At 35.0% G+C, this 14,323-nt stretch overlaps 2 protein-coding genes across 3 annotated transcripts in view; both read left to right on the forward strand.

Moving 5' to 3' along the window:
- The window catches only part of LYRM7 (LYR motif containing 7), a 33,606-nt gene extending 25,884 nt beyond the window's left edge, over nt 1-7,722 (forward strand). Inside the window, exon 5 of the mRNA XM_019831696.3 lies at nt 3,386-7,722. Coding sequence (XP_019687255.1) covers nt 3,386-3,456 — 71 coding nt within the window. The 3' untranslated portion in view covers nt 3,457-7,722. The remainder of the gene's footprint in view (nt 1-3,385) is intronic.
- The window catches only part of CDC42SE2 (CDC42 small effector 2), a 187,129-nt gene that overhangs the window by 7,050 nt on the left and 165,756 nt on the right, over nt 1-14,323 (forward strand). The window lies entirely within an intron of this gene.

Here is a 14,323-nt window from a genome sequence, read left to right on the forward strand (position 1 = left end):
TTAAAAACCTATGACTACCTATACATGGAAGTGACTAGAAAAAAAAATAAATTTGGAGCTTATAAAGTTTTTAAATGAATTATATTGCCAAGAAACCCAAGTCTGGCTAGCTCACTTCAACTCTTAAGGCCATCCCTGGACCCTTGAACACATATCAATAGCAAGTGGATTGTGAAAGCTTCACATTCTCAACGAAGAGGATCTTCCCCAGTATCCCACCTCTGGACAAGGATGCCCCTAGCATACAGAACCAGGAGCCTTGAAGAAGAGAGGACAGGAGAAGGTCTTTTAGTCTCCCACAAAACAGGATAGGTGCTGCCAGATTGGCTAACTAGGGAATATATCGCTTGGCAAAAGCAAGAAGTCCTTGCTCTTCCTGTCCAGCAGGATTTAGGATTTGCTGTGGTACAGTGACTGCTGTGTTTCCTATTCCAGTTTTTCATTGCTGTGTCTATACTACCATGTGAGCCCTGGGTAGACCTAAGGGAAAGACTAGCACATCAGCCAGAAATACTTGGTTTAAACCTGGTGGATAAGACTTTGGGGGCTGTAAATTGATATATTCTGTGTATGCACCAAAGGGTATATATTAATGTTGTGTAGACAGGAGAGTGGACCACTTGTATTCACTATCCATTCCTTCTTACTAGCTGAAAACTTTTGTTCAGGGTGCAGTGTGCCAAGACAAAAAAAAAAAAAAAAGGTTATTTCTCAGGCGACAGGACACCTTTCTGGCCAACGTAAGCAGTTGTGTACTGGACGTTGCTTGCAAGAAAGCTATTGTTTTCCTGTTAAAAAATCATAAACCAACCTAGCACTCACCTTTTGCCCTTTTCCCTTCTCCTTGCCTGGAGAGCAGATGTGATGCCACAGCAGCAGTAAAGACAAAAACCACGCGTGAAGGATAGCACAACAGAAATGTAAAAAGAGCCTGGCTTCTTAGTGGTAGTGAAGACCCGTAGTAGCCCAGGACTGCCTTAATTCATATTTCTTGATATGTGAGAAAATTAAATCTCTTACTTTTTTAAACTACTGTTTGTTGTACTTGTGGTTAATGTCTTTTCCACCAGACTGTAGACTCTTTGAAGCTGAATAGGCTTTTTTTTTTAAATTGAAGTATAATTGACATATAACATTATTAGTTTCATTTCTACAACATGATTCCATATTTGTACATATGGCAAAATGACCACCACAATAAGTCTAGTTAATGTTTGTCCTCTACATAATTACAAATTGTTTTTCTTGAGATAAGGACTTTTAAGATGTACTCTTAGTAGCTTTCAAATACAGTATTATTGTTACCATGCTGTCCTGAAAAGACTATTATATATTCATCTCTGCATCTTCATTTCATGATGTAATGTTCAGCATAAAATAGGCACATATATGTTTGATAAGTGAAACAATTTATTGCCATTGTTACTAAGTTAAAACCTAATCTATAATTTGCTCTCTGGTGATATCTCCCAAGATTTGGTAAAAGCAGATGAGATATAAAATATTTATTTAACTGGTTTTCATTTCAGTAAGCCACATTTACGACCTGGCTCATAAGAACATTATTTTTGGTTAGATCAGTTATATTTTCCTTTCAAATTAAATTTATTTTAGTGACACCTTTTAGAAATTTTTTTTTTAGTAATTCAAATTTACAGAAAAGATGCAAGAGAAGTTGAAGGGTATGGATACTTCCTTTACTGAAATTTCACAAATGCTAACATTTACCACATTTGCTTTATTATTCCTCCCTCATTTTTTTTCCTGGATGTTCTGACAGTACATTGCAGACATAATGCCTCTTTACCCCCAAATGATCATTTTTAAAATCATGATAGCCCACTAAGATTATATTTGGAGAAAGAGTGTATTTCTTAAAAATACTTTCATATATATTTGCTAAACTTGCAAGGAGATTCTCTTATAAAACCACAGTATAATTATCAAAACCACAATATTAACATTGATACAACTGTATCATTTGCATGTTTTCATTTGTCCTAACTTGTCTTCCATAGCAGAAGAAAAAAATTTTCCTTCTGGTCTAGGATCCATTGAGGATCACACTATTAGCATTTAGTCACCATGTTTTTTAGTCTTTCTTAATCTGAAGCAGTTCCTCAATCTTTCTTTCTTTCATGACCATGATTTTTTTTGAGAGAGAGACAAAGACAGAGAGCACAAGTGGAGGAGAGGGGCAGAGGGGGAGAGAGAGAATTATTTCAAAAATTTTTTTAACATTTGTTTATTTTTGAGAGAGAGAGAGAAAGAGAGCATGAGCAGGGGAGAGGCGGAGACAGAGGGAGACACAATCTGAAGCAGGCTCCAGGCTCCATGCTGACACCACAGAGCCCAACACGAGGCTTGAACTCACAAACTGTGAGATCATAACCTGAGCTGAAGTCAGACGCTTAACCAGCTGAGCTACCCAGGTGCCGAGAGAGAGAGAGAGAGAGAGAGAGAGAGAGAGAGAGAGAGGGAGAGGGAGAGGGAGAGGGGAGAGAGAGAGAGAGACAAGTTTTAAGCAGCCTCCACCCTCAGCTTGGAGTCTGATGCAGGGCTCCATTCCATGACCCTGGGATCATGACCTGAGCTGAAATCAAGGGTTGGACGCTCAACCTACTGAGCCACCCAGGGGCCCCTGACCGAGTAGGCCCCTGACAGAGTATACCCAAGTTATTTCATAGAAAGTGATGTGAGCATTTTTTTTTATCATGATACCTGAATTAACCTCTTCAGGGAAAAAAAGGGAAAATCAATGATCTCAAAATTTTGGATCTCAGTTGACCTTCAGCAAGATATGTTACTGAAGACTCATATTTTTTGTTGTTGTTGTTTAACTGTGTTTCTCAGTGGGGAACTGTTGACATTTTCAACAGGATAGTTCTTCACTGCACCAAATTGTCCCATACATCCCTGGCTCCTACCCACTAAATGCAGGCAGCATTCTTCAGTTGGTGTGACCACCCAAAACACCCCCATGTGAGAACTACTATTCTGTAAAATTTAGGATCTTTAAATTAGAGAAACAGTCTTGCTTTTTATATAATAGGCATTTAAACAAATTTCCTGTTGATTATTTTAATTATCAGTAATGTGTCATCAGATAGGTGATAATGTGCTTTAGCCTAATTCTGTTCATGTAATTAGTTATATTTAATAAATGATAAAAGGTTCAGTTGATCATATATGTTTTAATATAATCTGAAATGAGAATTCTGTTAACAGTTTCCATTTAAAATCAAGGACTTCACCCTAGAAATTAACTCAAATATTTATGGAAGATCTACCTTAAAATTCAATATTTTACTGTTAAAAAGTTCAGGGGGAAATGAATGTATGTTCATTTTCATGATTTCAATTACTCTTTTTGTTTTTCTTTCAGAATTGGTCCCTAGGAAAGAACTCCTTATAGAAAATGTGCCGTACTGTGATGCACCAACTCAGAAAAAATGAGTTTTCTAGGATAAACTCAAGCTTTGTAGTTTTTAATCTTAAATATATAACTCTGGCAAAAGTTTTGGAAATGGAAATATTCCTCTTAGAACTGGTCTGTTGAAAATGAATGAAGTGTTGCATCATAATTAAATTTCACATTAAAAGAACATTGCTGAAAACTGCAGAACATAGTTAAATTATTTCTAGACAGCATTAGATAAGAAGACCTGTAATTTGCATATAAAATCAAAGTTTATAAAGTAAAATGAACGCTTAGGGAGGCATGTCATACTCATTTCTCTTTGACCTTGATGAGTATTTTAGTCTCACCATAACTAAGAGTGCAGTGTTTTGACAAGTTGGTGGGTTTTCCTCCCATGTGAAATGAAACTGTTAGATTAAAATTATTAGATTAAATTTATGATTAGTCCCACAAACCTTAAATTAGTAAAAAATCATAGCATATACCAACTCTCTATATAAAGTGGCCTTTGTTTCCTGTAAAGCATTGACATTATTTCTGTAATTATTCTAACAAATAATTATACACTTTCCTTTCAGAGATAGAGTATCTCTCTGTTCCTGTAAAGACATTTTTTTTCATAAGTCTTCTGAAGATAGATGAATAAAATATCAAAATCACCTAGGATCACTGTGGAATAAATCCGAATTTTTTTAGGAAGGAGTGACCCTTGATCAAACTATATAATATAGCCTTAGTAGAAATAGCTGTACTTAGACATAGCTAGACTTTATAATGAAAATGTAATACATGGTTCCATTCTTTCCATTTTAATCAATAAACTTAAATGGCTTTTTTTTCCCACATGTCCCATCCCTCCCTGACAAGATTGGGAATATCACAGAACAGTTTGTCATTGTACCCTCTAATGGTAGGAATTATAAAATTGTATTTAATAATCTTCTTGTTTTTCTTTTATCTGTGTGTCTTTACCATTCTCTGTTCTTAGTGAACAGTGTGTTCTTTCCTAATTCCCTGATAAGTTTTCCCAATAACAATACAGAGTTTTAAATTTTTGCAAGATTCTTTTTTTTCTTTAATATTTATTTTTGAGAGAGAGCACAAACAGGGGAGGGGCAGAGAGAGAGAGAGAGGGCGAGTGAGAATCCAAAATTGATTTTGCTCTGACAACAGGGCTCGAATCCATGAACTGTAAGATCATGAGCAGAGCTGAAACCAAGAGGCAGACGCTTAATCAACTGAGCTACCCAGGCACCCGTAAAATTTTTGCAAGATTCTTGATGCAAGCTTTGTTTGTTGGCAAAACATGGATATATCCATTCTGGATATGAAATGTTACGTTTTAACGTAATTTAATTTTAAAACATAATAAAATAATTTAATTTTAGAAAATCAAAGATTTTTCTAAATTCCTTAAGACATACTTAACATTAAGCCATCGACTATCCTTAATGCCTTCTAATACTTTTGAGGAGAGTAGTTAGTAGTCTGTGGAATGGTTTATACATGTCGAAAGATTTGCTATGTTAGTTTTTCATCTCCCATGTATATTTGTTACTTATGTGGAAATTATACCTACATAAAAATAAAAGTTGTTTGCTATTTGAAATTTGCCTTTATAAAAGTATGCTGAAAGTTGTCATAATACCATCACTGGTAATTTGCCTGACTTACTACTGTTTCATTAAGTATATTATATATTTTAAGGAAAGTTGCCTGACCTAGGTTAATTTAACATTTTAATTATTTCCGTATTATTGAACAGTTTTAGCAGTTCTTAGCTTTCTCTCTTTAATCTTAATTCCCTTGTTCAATTCTTCACTCACATTAATTTAAATATCTCAACAGGGTTTTTTTTTAATAGTTAACATTAAGAGCAATAGAGGTTAATAATTCATAGGTTTATTTTATTAAAATAGTGGCTTTGAGATTTTCTCCAAGATACATGTTTTATTTAGATATATAAGAGAAAAGATCCTGTTTATATTAGCAAACAAAACTATAAAATAGAAATAGACTTTTTAGAGGTTCCTCGATGGCTCAGTCGGTTAAGCTGCTGACTCTTGATTTTGGCTTGAGTCATGATCTCATGGTTTGTGAGATTGAGCTTTGCATTGGGCTCCGCACTGCAGCGCAGAACCTGTTAGGGATTCTCTATCCCGTCTCTGTCTGTCCTCCTTGAGCAGATAGTACACACTCTCTCAAAAATAAATAAATTAAAAAAAGGAAATGGACTTTTTTTAAAAAAAGCTGTAACTTAAAAATGAAAGATATACTAGGTTCCTAGATGGGACAATTGAAAATTATGGAAGTGAACAGTTCTTTAAATGTTACCTATCAAAATCCCCAAAGATTGGAAGTCTGTCTAAATTATATAACTTGTACACTCTGTGAAAGCTACTATAAATAAAGTTTACAGAAGATAATTGCTACCAACATAATGATTAAAATAGTTAAGATGTGGGGCGCCTTGGTGGTCAGTCAGTTAAGCTTCAGACTTCAGCTCAGGTCATGATGTGGCAGTTTGTGAGTTCAGATACCATGTCAGGCTCTGTGCTGACAGCTCAGAGCCTGGAGCGTGCTTCAGATCTGCCTGTCTGTCTCTGTCTCTCTCTCTCTCTCAAAAGTAAACATTAAAAAGATAGTTAAGATGTAAATGTTCCTATGACTCAGTAAAAGATAACTCAGTGGAAAATGATCAAATGATATAAATTAAAAGTTCACAGAAGAAGAAATATTAAGCCTCACTAGTGATCAGAGAAATGTAAATTAAAACAAAACGAAACAATTTTGTTCATCAAATTTGCAAAAGCTAAAGAAGCTCAAGATACCCAATATTTTTAAAGGTCATAGAGTGTGAGGAAATGGGCAATCTCATATTTCTGGAAAGAATGTAAGTGATAGGGCTTTTTTGAAAGGAAAATTGACATCAAAATTTAAAATAAATATATTGTTCAGTCTTTATGTCAATAGCACACAAGAGTGCTAATAAATGAATACTCAGATATATTTACAGAAATTTCTGTAACGTTTATAATTAAAAAAAATTGATAATAGCCTAAATTTCCAAACTTGGGGTGGGGAATTAAAGGAAATAGAGTTCTGGGATACTACACAGCAGTTCAAAAATTGATGCAAAATATATATATTGTCAACTGAAAGAAGCAAGTCACAATATATGTTCTCTATGAATCCATTTACATACAAAAGAACTACTTTGCACAGGTTTGTGCGTATATAATAAAATCTTGGGTTGCGAGTAACTTGTTCTGTGAGTGTTCCAGAAGACGAGCAAACATTTCTAATAAATACTAACTTGATAAACGAGCAATGTCCTGCAGTATGTGTAGTACATGATGCCGAATGTCACATGATCACAACTGAGCCGATGGTTCTTGAAATTCACTTACATATACAAGTGCTTTGGATTATAAGCATGTTTCTGGAATGAATTATACTTGTAAACCAAGGTTTTACTGTATATACAAATGAATAGAAATATACATGCTTAATGTTACTACAGTTGACCTTTGAACAACAAGGGCTTGAACTGCACAGATCCACTTATACATAGACTTTTTTTTATAGAGTACAATACTATAAATGTATTTTCTTGTCTTTATGATTTTCTTAATATTTTCTCTAGCTTTTTTTTTTAAAGAATACAGTATATAATGCCTGTATAAAATATGTGTTAATCAACTGTTACTGTTAAGGCCAACAAGTAGGCTATTAGTTATGCTTTGAGGCATATCAAAAGTTATACGTGGATTTTTGACTGCACAAAGTTCAGTTCCCCTAACCCCCATGTTGTTCGAGGGCCAAGTGTAGGTAGGTAAGAAAATGAGATTTGATGAAAGGACTGATAAATTGAGGATTTTTATTAGGATAACTCTTGCATGTTTAAATATTTTTTACAGTGAGTGTATCAATGTATAATTTTTAAAGGACAGTACTTAAGCTGCTAGTGATTTATTTAAAACTTAATTATGAGATAGTTCAGATATCAGCATCTAGTGTATGAGACACTCATGAGCCTAATTCCCACATTTGACAGATGTTAACATTTTGCCATATTTGTTTAAAGAGCTCCTTCCTTGTGAGTCACAAAATCTTAAAAAGTTAAAGTCCCACCTCTCTTTTCTTTCGCCTGTCTCTTTTCAGGTATAATTACTGTTTTACAGTTCATGGATATCATTCCCATACTTGTTTTTATACTTTTACCAAATGTGCATGTGTTCAAAACAATATATAGTGTTGTTTTGTGGTTTTAAAATGAAAATAAATGGTGTTATACTTTATGTGTTCTCGAGCTTATTTTCATCATACATGAGGTTTTAGAGATTATTTTAAAAATTTTTTTATATGAGATCTATTTTGTTGCATAAATAGCTAGGTCTTTTACTTTTATGTCTTATTCCATTGTAAGAATAAACTAGTTTATCCATGTCTCTTGATGAACAGTAGTATTGTTTTGTTTTTTGATATTGCAAACAAATTTACCAAAGATTCCAGCATGTGGATTTTGCACCCAAAGTTTACCTGAATATACACAAGGAAACAGAACCTTTGAGTCATAGGGTATGTACATATTCAATTCTTGCTAGAATTTTTAAATTGTTCTTCTTCTTTTTTTTTTTTTTAATGTTAGAGAACACAAGCAGGGGAGAGGGGCAGAGGAAGAGAGAGAGAATTTTAAGCAGGCTCCACACTTAGCATGGATCCCAGTGGCAGGGCTCGATCCCACATCCCTGGGATCATGACCTGAGCCAAAATAAAGAGTTCGTTGCTCACCTGACTGAGCCACCCAAGTAACTCTTAAATTGTTCTTTAAAGTAGTTGTACCACTTTATATTCCAGTCAACACTGTATGAGAAGCCCCATTTTTCCATATCTTCACTGTTAGTGTTATATAGGACTTTTCACATTTTTGTCAAATATTTGGATATGAAATGGTATCATTTTTTTTTAAGTTTATTTATTTTCAGAGAGACAGAGTACGAGTGGGGGAGGGCAGTGAGGGAGGGAGAATCCAAAGCAGGCTCCATGCTGCCTCACAGAGCCTGGTGAAGAGCTCGAACCCACAAAACCCTGAGATCATGACCTGAGCCAAAACCAAGAGACAGCCGCTCAACCGACTGAGCCACTCAGGTGCCCCATGAAATGGTATCATGTTTTAATTTGGATTTCTGTATTACTGGTGAGATCATCTTGTACTTACTGGTCGTTACAGTTTTCCTTTTTGAATGTGTGTTCATATCCTGTGTCCTCCTTTTTCTTTTGGATTGTCTGGCTATTTCTCACTAATCCTTTTTATATGTTCTGGGTACTAATCTTGTGTTTGTAATCTGTAAATGCTTTCTTCCATAACGTGACTTGCATTTTAACACTGTTTATCATCAACCTGTATTATGGGAGTTTATTTTAGTGTATCCATTTTAAAAGATTTTTTATTAATTTTGCTTTTGTACCTTTTTAAGTAATATTTTATACTCCATAGGCATAAAGATGTTCTAAAACATTTTCCTCTGAACATTAAGGTTTTGCTTTCTGTATTTGGGACTTAATGCCATCTAGAATTTATTTTTATTTATATATGAGGGAGGGATTTAGTTTTACCTTTTTTATGGGAAAATTTTGCCTCAGGATCATTTATTGGATAGCCCATCCTTTTTCTGATTACGTGTAAAAGAACTTTGATCATATCTCAAGTTACAATATATTAGAATCATTTAAGGACATAGCTATTTACAGACTTGGTTTCTACAATTATCCCTCTTCTCCCCCAAATCTCCCCCCCCCCCCCTACTGGATTGTTCTCAATGGCATTCAACATTCCGGAATATTTCCTTTGTTAAAAAAAAAAAACTTTATTGAACCCACCTCTGCCCTCGAGCTTCAACACCACCTTTTTCTGCAGTTTTTACTAAGAAAAAACTGTCCTTATCAGCACTTCTCTCCCCATTCTATCTTATACAGACCCCACTCAAGGCTTAATCCCTACCACTGCAATCAAACCCTTCTTGTCCCAGTTACTGGTGACCTCCACTTAGAAGTCCAAAGGTCAATTTTTAGTTCTTATTTTATTCATCCTCTCAGTAGCAATTGGCATAATCAATCATTCCCTCTTTTCTGAACAGAGATCTAGACACTCATTTACTATAAACCTATTGTATGATACAAACATGGACCCAAGTAACAAAAATGCCTGCCTTGTCTTCTATTTGTTATTTTAGATCCACTCTCAGCCTTTCTTGACCCTGGTCTCAGCCTCCTCTGTGAGGACTGACTGTGTAAACCAACTCCAAGTGGCTTCTGTTCTTTGACTTTTGGTTGGTTCGGCTAATGGGGGATGCTGGCAGGATATCAGGAGGGAGGAAAATGAGGGCAGTTATTTATCTTTCTGACTGTATCCCTGAGAAGTTGCCTCAGGCTGTACTATCCTCAAAGCTTCTCTCAAGGTGGGTTCTGTACAGTTCTTGCCTTCCAGTTTGCATAAGAGCTTCCCTTTCCTTTTCAGGCCTGGGGTTGCAACAGCTTATCTGTTACTATCCACATGGGTTCCCCTACACTCATAGTTTTATAAATAGTGACTTTACATGTAAATCTTTCTCAAACTGCCATATTTTTTTTTTCAAACTGCCATATTTTAATTCACTAATTCACTGCCCTGAGGAAACTTACTTATGGAGGTGAGAGACAGATGATAGGCAAAATTAACAAGTAAATTAGAAGGTGATAAGTAATGTGGAGAAAGATAAGGCAGGAAAGGGAGATAGGGAAGCTGGGAACAAAAAGGTGTTGCAATTTTAAATGTGATCAGGGAAGGTCTCACCAAGAAAGTGATAGTTGAGCAAAGACAAGGGTATGAGGGATCTAGACATACATATATGCAAGGGGAGAGTTTTCTCTTACAGCGAACTGCTAGTGCAAGGTTCCTAACACTGGCTCATGCCTACTGTCATGGAAGAAAGCCCAGTGACAGGAGGAAAGTGACTTGATATGATAGAAAGAGCTGGGGAGTAGATGCCAGGTTATTTGGGCTATTACAAAGACTATGGTTTTCACTCTTATCAAAATGAGAGCCATTAGATGATTTTGAGAAGAGAAGTGATACCTGATTTTAAGTTTTAAAGAGCTCAGTTTGGCTTTTGTGCTGAGAATAGACTATGGGGCAGGGTTGATTGCAGGGATATGAATTAGAAGTCTGTTGAATAAATCTAGATAACAGGTGATAATGGCTTAGACCACAGTGGCAGCAATGATAGTGGTGAGAAGGGGCACAATTCTGGGTATATTTTCATAGAGCTCATGGTGTTCTTTTTTTTTTTTTTTTTTTTTTTTCAACGTTTATTTATTTTTGGGACAGAGAGAGACAGAGCATGAACGGGGGAGGGGCAGAGAGAGAGGGACACACAGAATCAGAAACAGGCTCCAGGCTCTGAGCCATCAGCCCAGAGCCTGATGCGGGGCTCTAACTCACAGACCGCGAGATCGTGACCTGGCTGAAGTCGGACGCTTAACCGACTGCGCCACCCAGGCGCCCCAGAGCTCATGGTGTTCTTATGTTAAGTGAGACAACAAGGAGTCAGAGATAATTTCCAAGAGTTTTGGCCTGAGCAACTAGAAACACATTGTTGCCATCAACTACTATGGTTAAAAACAGACTAGGTTTGTGAAAAATCAGGAAATTAGTTTTAGACATGTATTGATTGAAATGCCTATTAGATATCCAAATGGAGATACTAAGACATTAAATGTAACCTCTGTATTTCAAGAAATTGTCTGGGCTGGAAATACATATTTGGGAACCATTAATATAGATAAAGTACTTAAAACCATAATACTGGATGAAATCACCAAGAAATTGAAGTTAGATAGAAAAGGAAAGTTGAGTCCTGGGATACTCCAGTGTTGGGGTTAAGGAGATAAAGAACAACAAGCACCAGAGACAGTAAAATTTCCAGTAAGGTAGGAGGAAAACAAAAAGAAGGTAGAATAGAGGTTGGCAGACTGTGGCTCACAGAGAGTAAATTTGACCCACTGCCTTTTTTTGTAAGTAACATTTTATTGGAATACTACCACACTTGTCCATTTACATGTTTTCTATGGCTGCTTCCATACTATAATGCCATCATTGAGTAATTTCATCCATAAAACCTAAAATTGCTATCCGTTCCCATACAGAACAAGTTTTTGACCCCGGGTGTAGAGTCCTGGGAGCCAAGTGAAAAAAATGTTTCATTGTAGAGGGAGTGATTGCAGTGTAATTGCAATTTAAAAATTCCAGTAGGATTTAGAAGCATGAAGGTGGTTTTGATCCCTTAGGCAAGAGAATTTCAATGAAATAATTGGAGAAAGTTATGCTCATGTTGATTCTACCCAAATTGATCTTTAAATTCATTGTGATCACAGTTGAAATTGCTGTAGGATTTTTTGACGAACTAATAAAATTTACTCAGAAATTTATGAGAAATAATAAAGGTCCATAAATAGCTAAATCAGCTATAACAGAAGAGTAAAATTAGATATCCATATGCAAAAAATGGAATTTTGATCCATACCTCACACTATATATAAAAATTCAAAATTTGTCATAGACTTAAATATAAAACCAAAACTGTAAAACTTCATAAAATACAAGAGAAATTCTTTTTGGCTTTGGATTAGACACAGATTTCTTAGATATAACACAAAATGCACCATACATAAAGAAAAAATAAGCTGGACTTTATCAAAATTAAAAAACTTTGCTCTGTGAAAGGTAACTGTAAGAGAATGAAAAGATAACCCACAGACTGGGAAAAAATATTCACACATCATAAACTGATAAAGAATTTGTATCCCAAATATATAAAGAACTCAAAATCAGGGAACAAGCTAATTTTTGAAACAGATAAATATTTGAAAAAATTATCAAGTTATCAAAAAAATTAAGTTATACGCACATGAAAAGATGCTCAACGTTAGTCACTAGAAATTAAAAGCACAATTAGATACTGCTATACACCTTTTCTGGTAGCTAAAATTAGAATGAGTGACCATACCACAGACTGACAAGGATCTAGAGGAACTGAAATCCCCATACATTGCTGGTGGGAATGCAAAATGGCTGAACAACTTTGAAAAACTACTAAGAAGTTAAACATATACTCCCAGTATAATCCAGGTATTTACATAAGAAAAATGAAAGCATTTATCCACGTGGAGACTTACTTATATTATATTGCACAAGAAAGGAAACCATCAACAAGATGAAAAGATAACCTATAGAATTGGAGAAAATATTTATAAAGCATATCTCATAAGGGGCTAATATCCAAAAATATATAAAGAACTTAAGAGCAAGAAAAAAAACAACCCAACTTAAAAAACAGGCAGAGGATCTGAATGTTTTTCCAAAGAAGACATACAAATGGACAACAGGTACACAAAAAGGTGCTCAACATCACTGTTCAGTCAAATGCAAATCAAAGCCACAATGAGATACCACTTCATATCTCTTAGAATGGATATTATCAAAAAGACAAGAGTAAGTTTTGGTGAGAATGTGGACAAGAGGGAATCCTCGTACACTGTTGGTAGAATGTAAAATGGTGGAGCCACTCTGTAAAAACAGTATGGAAGTTTTGCAATAAATTAAAAATAAAACAACCATACAATCCAGCAATTCTATTTCTGGGTATTTATCCAAAGAAAATGAAAACACTAGCTCGAAAAGATATCTGTGCCCCATGTTCATTGTAGTGTATTTCCAGTAACCTAACTGTCTGTCAGTGTATGAATGGATAAAGAAAATGTGGTGCAGGTATTTATACTATATAGAGAGGAATTATTCAGCCATTAAAAAATAAAATCTTGCCATTTGCCACAACATGGATGGGCCCTGAGGACATTATGCTAAGTGAAATAAGTCTGAGAAAGACAAATAATGTGTGATCTCACTTATATGTGTACTCTGAAAACAAAAAGACTGAACTTATAGATACAGAGAACAGATTGGTAGTTGCCAGAGGCAAGGAGTAGGGGTGGACAAAATGGGTAATCAAAGGTAGTCAAAAGGTACAACTTATAGTTGTAAAAAAAAATTAATCACAGGGATGTAATGTACAACATTGCATTAATTATATATATAATATATAAAAATTATATATGTATAAATTATAGATATATATATTATATAGTTATACATTAACTATAGTTAATAATATTGTATATTTCAAATATCCTAGGGAAGTAAATTTTTAAAATTCTCATCACGGGGCATCAGAGTGGCTCAGTCAGTGAAGCATCCCACTTTGGATTCCGGCTCAAGTCATGATCTCACCATCATGAAATCAGTCTCCACGCTGAGCATGGAGACTGCTTGAGATTCTCTCTCTTCTCTCTCTCTCTCTCTCTCTCTCTCTCTCTCTCTCTCTCTCTCTCTCTCCCTCTGCCCCTCTCCCTGACTTGTGGGCTCTCTCTCTCAAAAAATTTTTTAATAAAATTAAGAAAATAAAAGTTCTCATCACAAGAAAAGATAGTGCAACTATGTGTGGTGGTGACTGTTAACTAGACTTACTGTTATTCTACTTATTGTTATTGTGATTATTTCACAATACATACAAATACTGAATCATTACATTGTACACCTGAAACTAATATGTCAATTATATCTCAATAAAATAAAACCTTATTTATAGCAACTTTATTTGTAATGGCCCCAAACTAGAAACAACCCAAATGTCCATGAAGCAGATGAATGAATAAATTTTGGTATATTCCTTTGGTACAAAGGAATACTTCTCTAGAATAAAAAGAAAGGAACTATTGCTACATGCAACGAATAGATGAATCTCAAAATACTTTACTATAAGTGAAAGAAACCAGACAAAAACAAGTACATATTTTATGATACTG

The sequence above is a fragment of the Felis catus genome, chromosome A1, assembly GCF_018350175.1.
Source record: "Felis catus isolate Fca126 chromosome A1, F.catus_Fca126_mat1.0, whole genome shotgun sequence".
NCBI lineage: Eukaryota > Metazoa > Chordata > Mammalia > Carnivora > Felidae > Felis > Felis catus.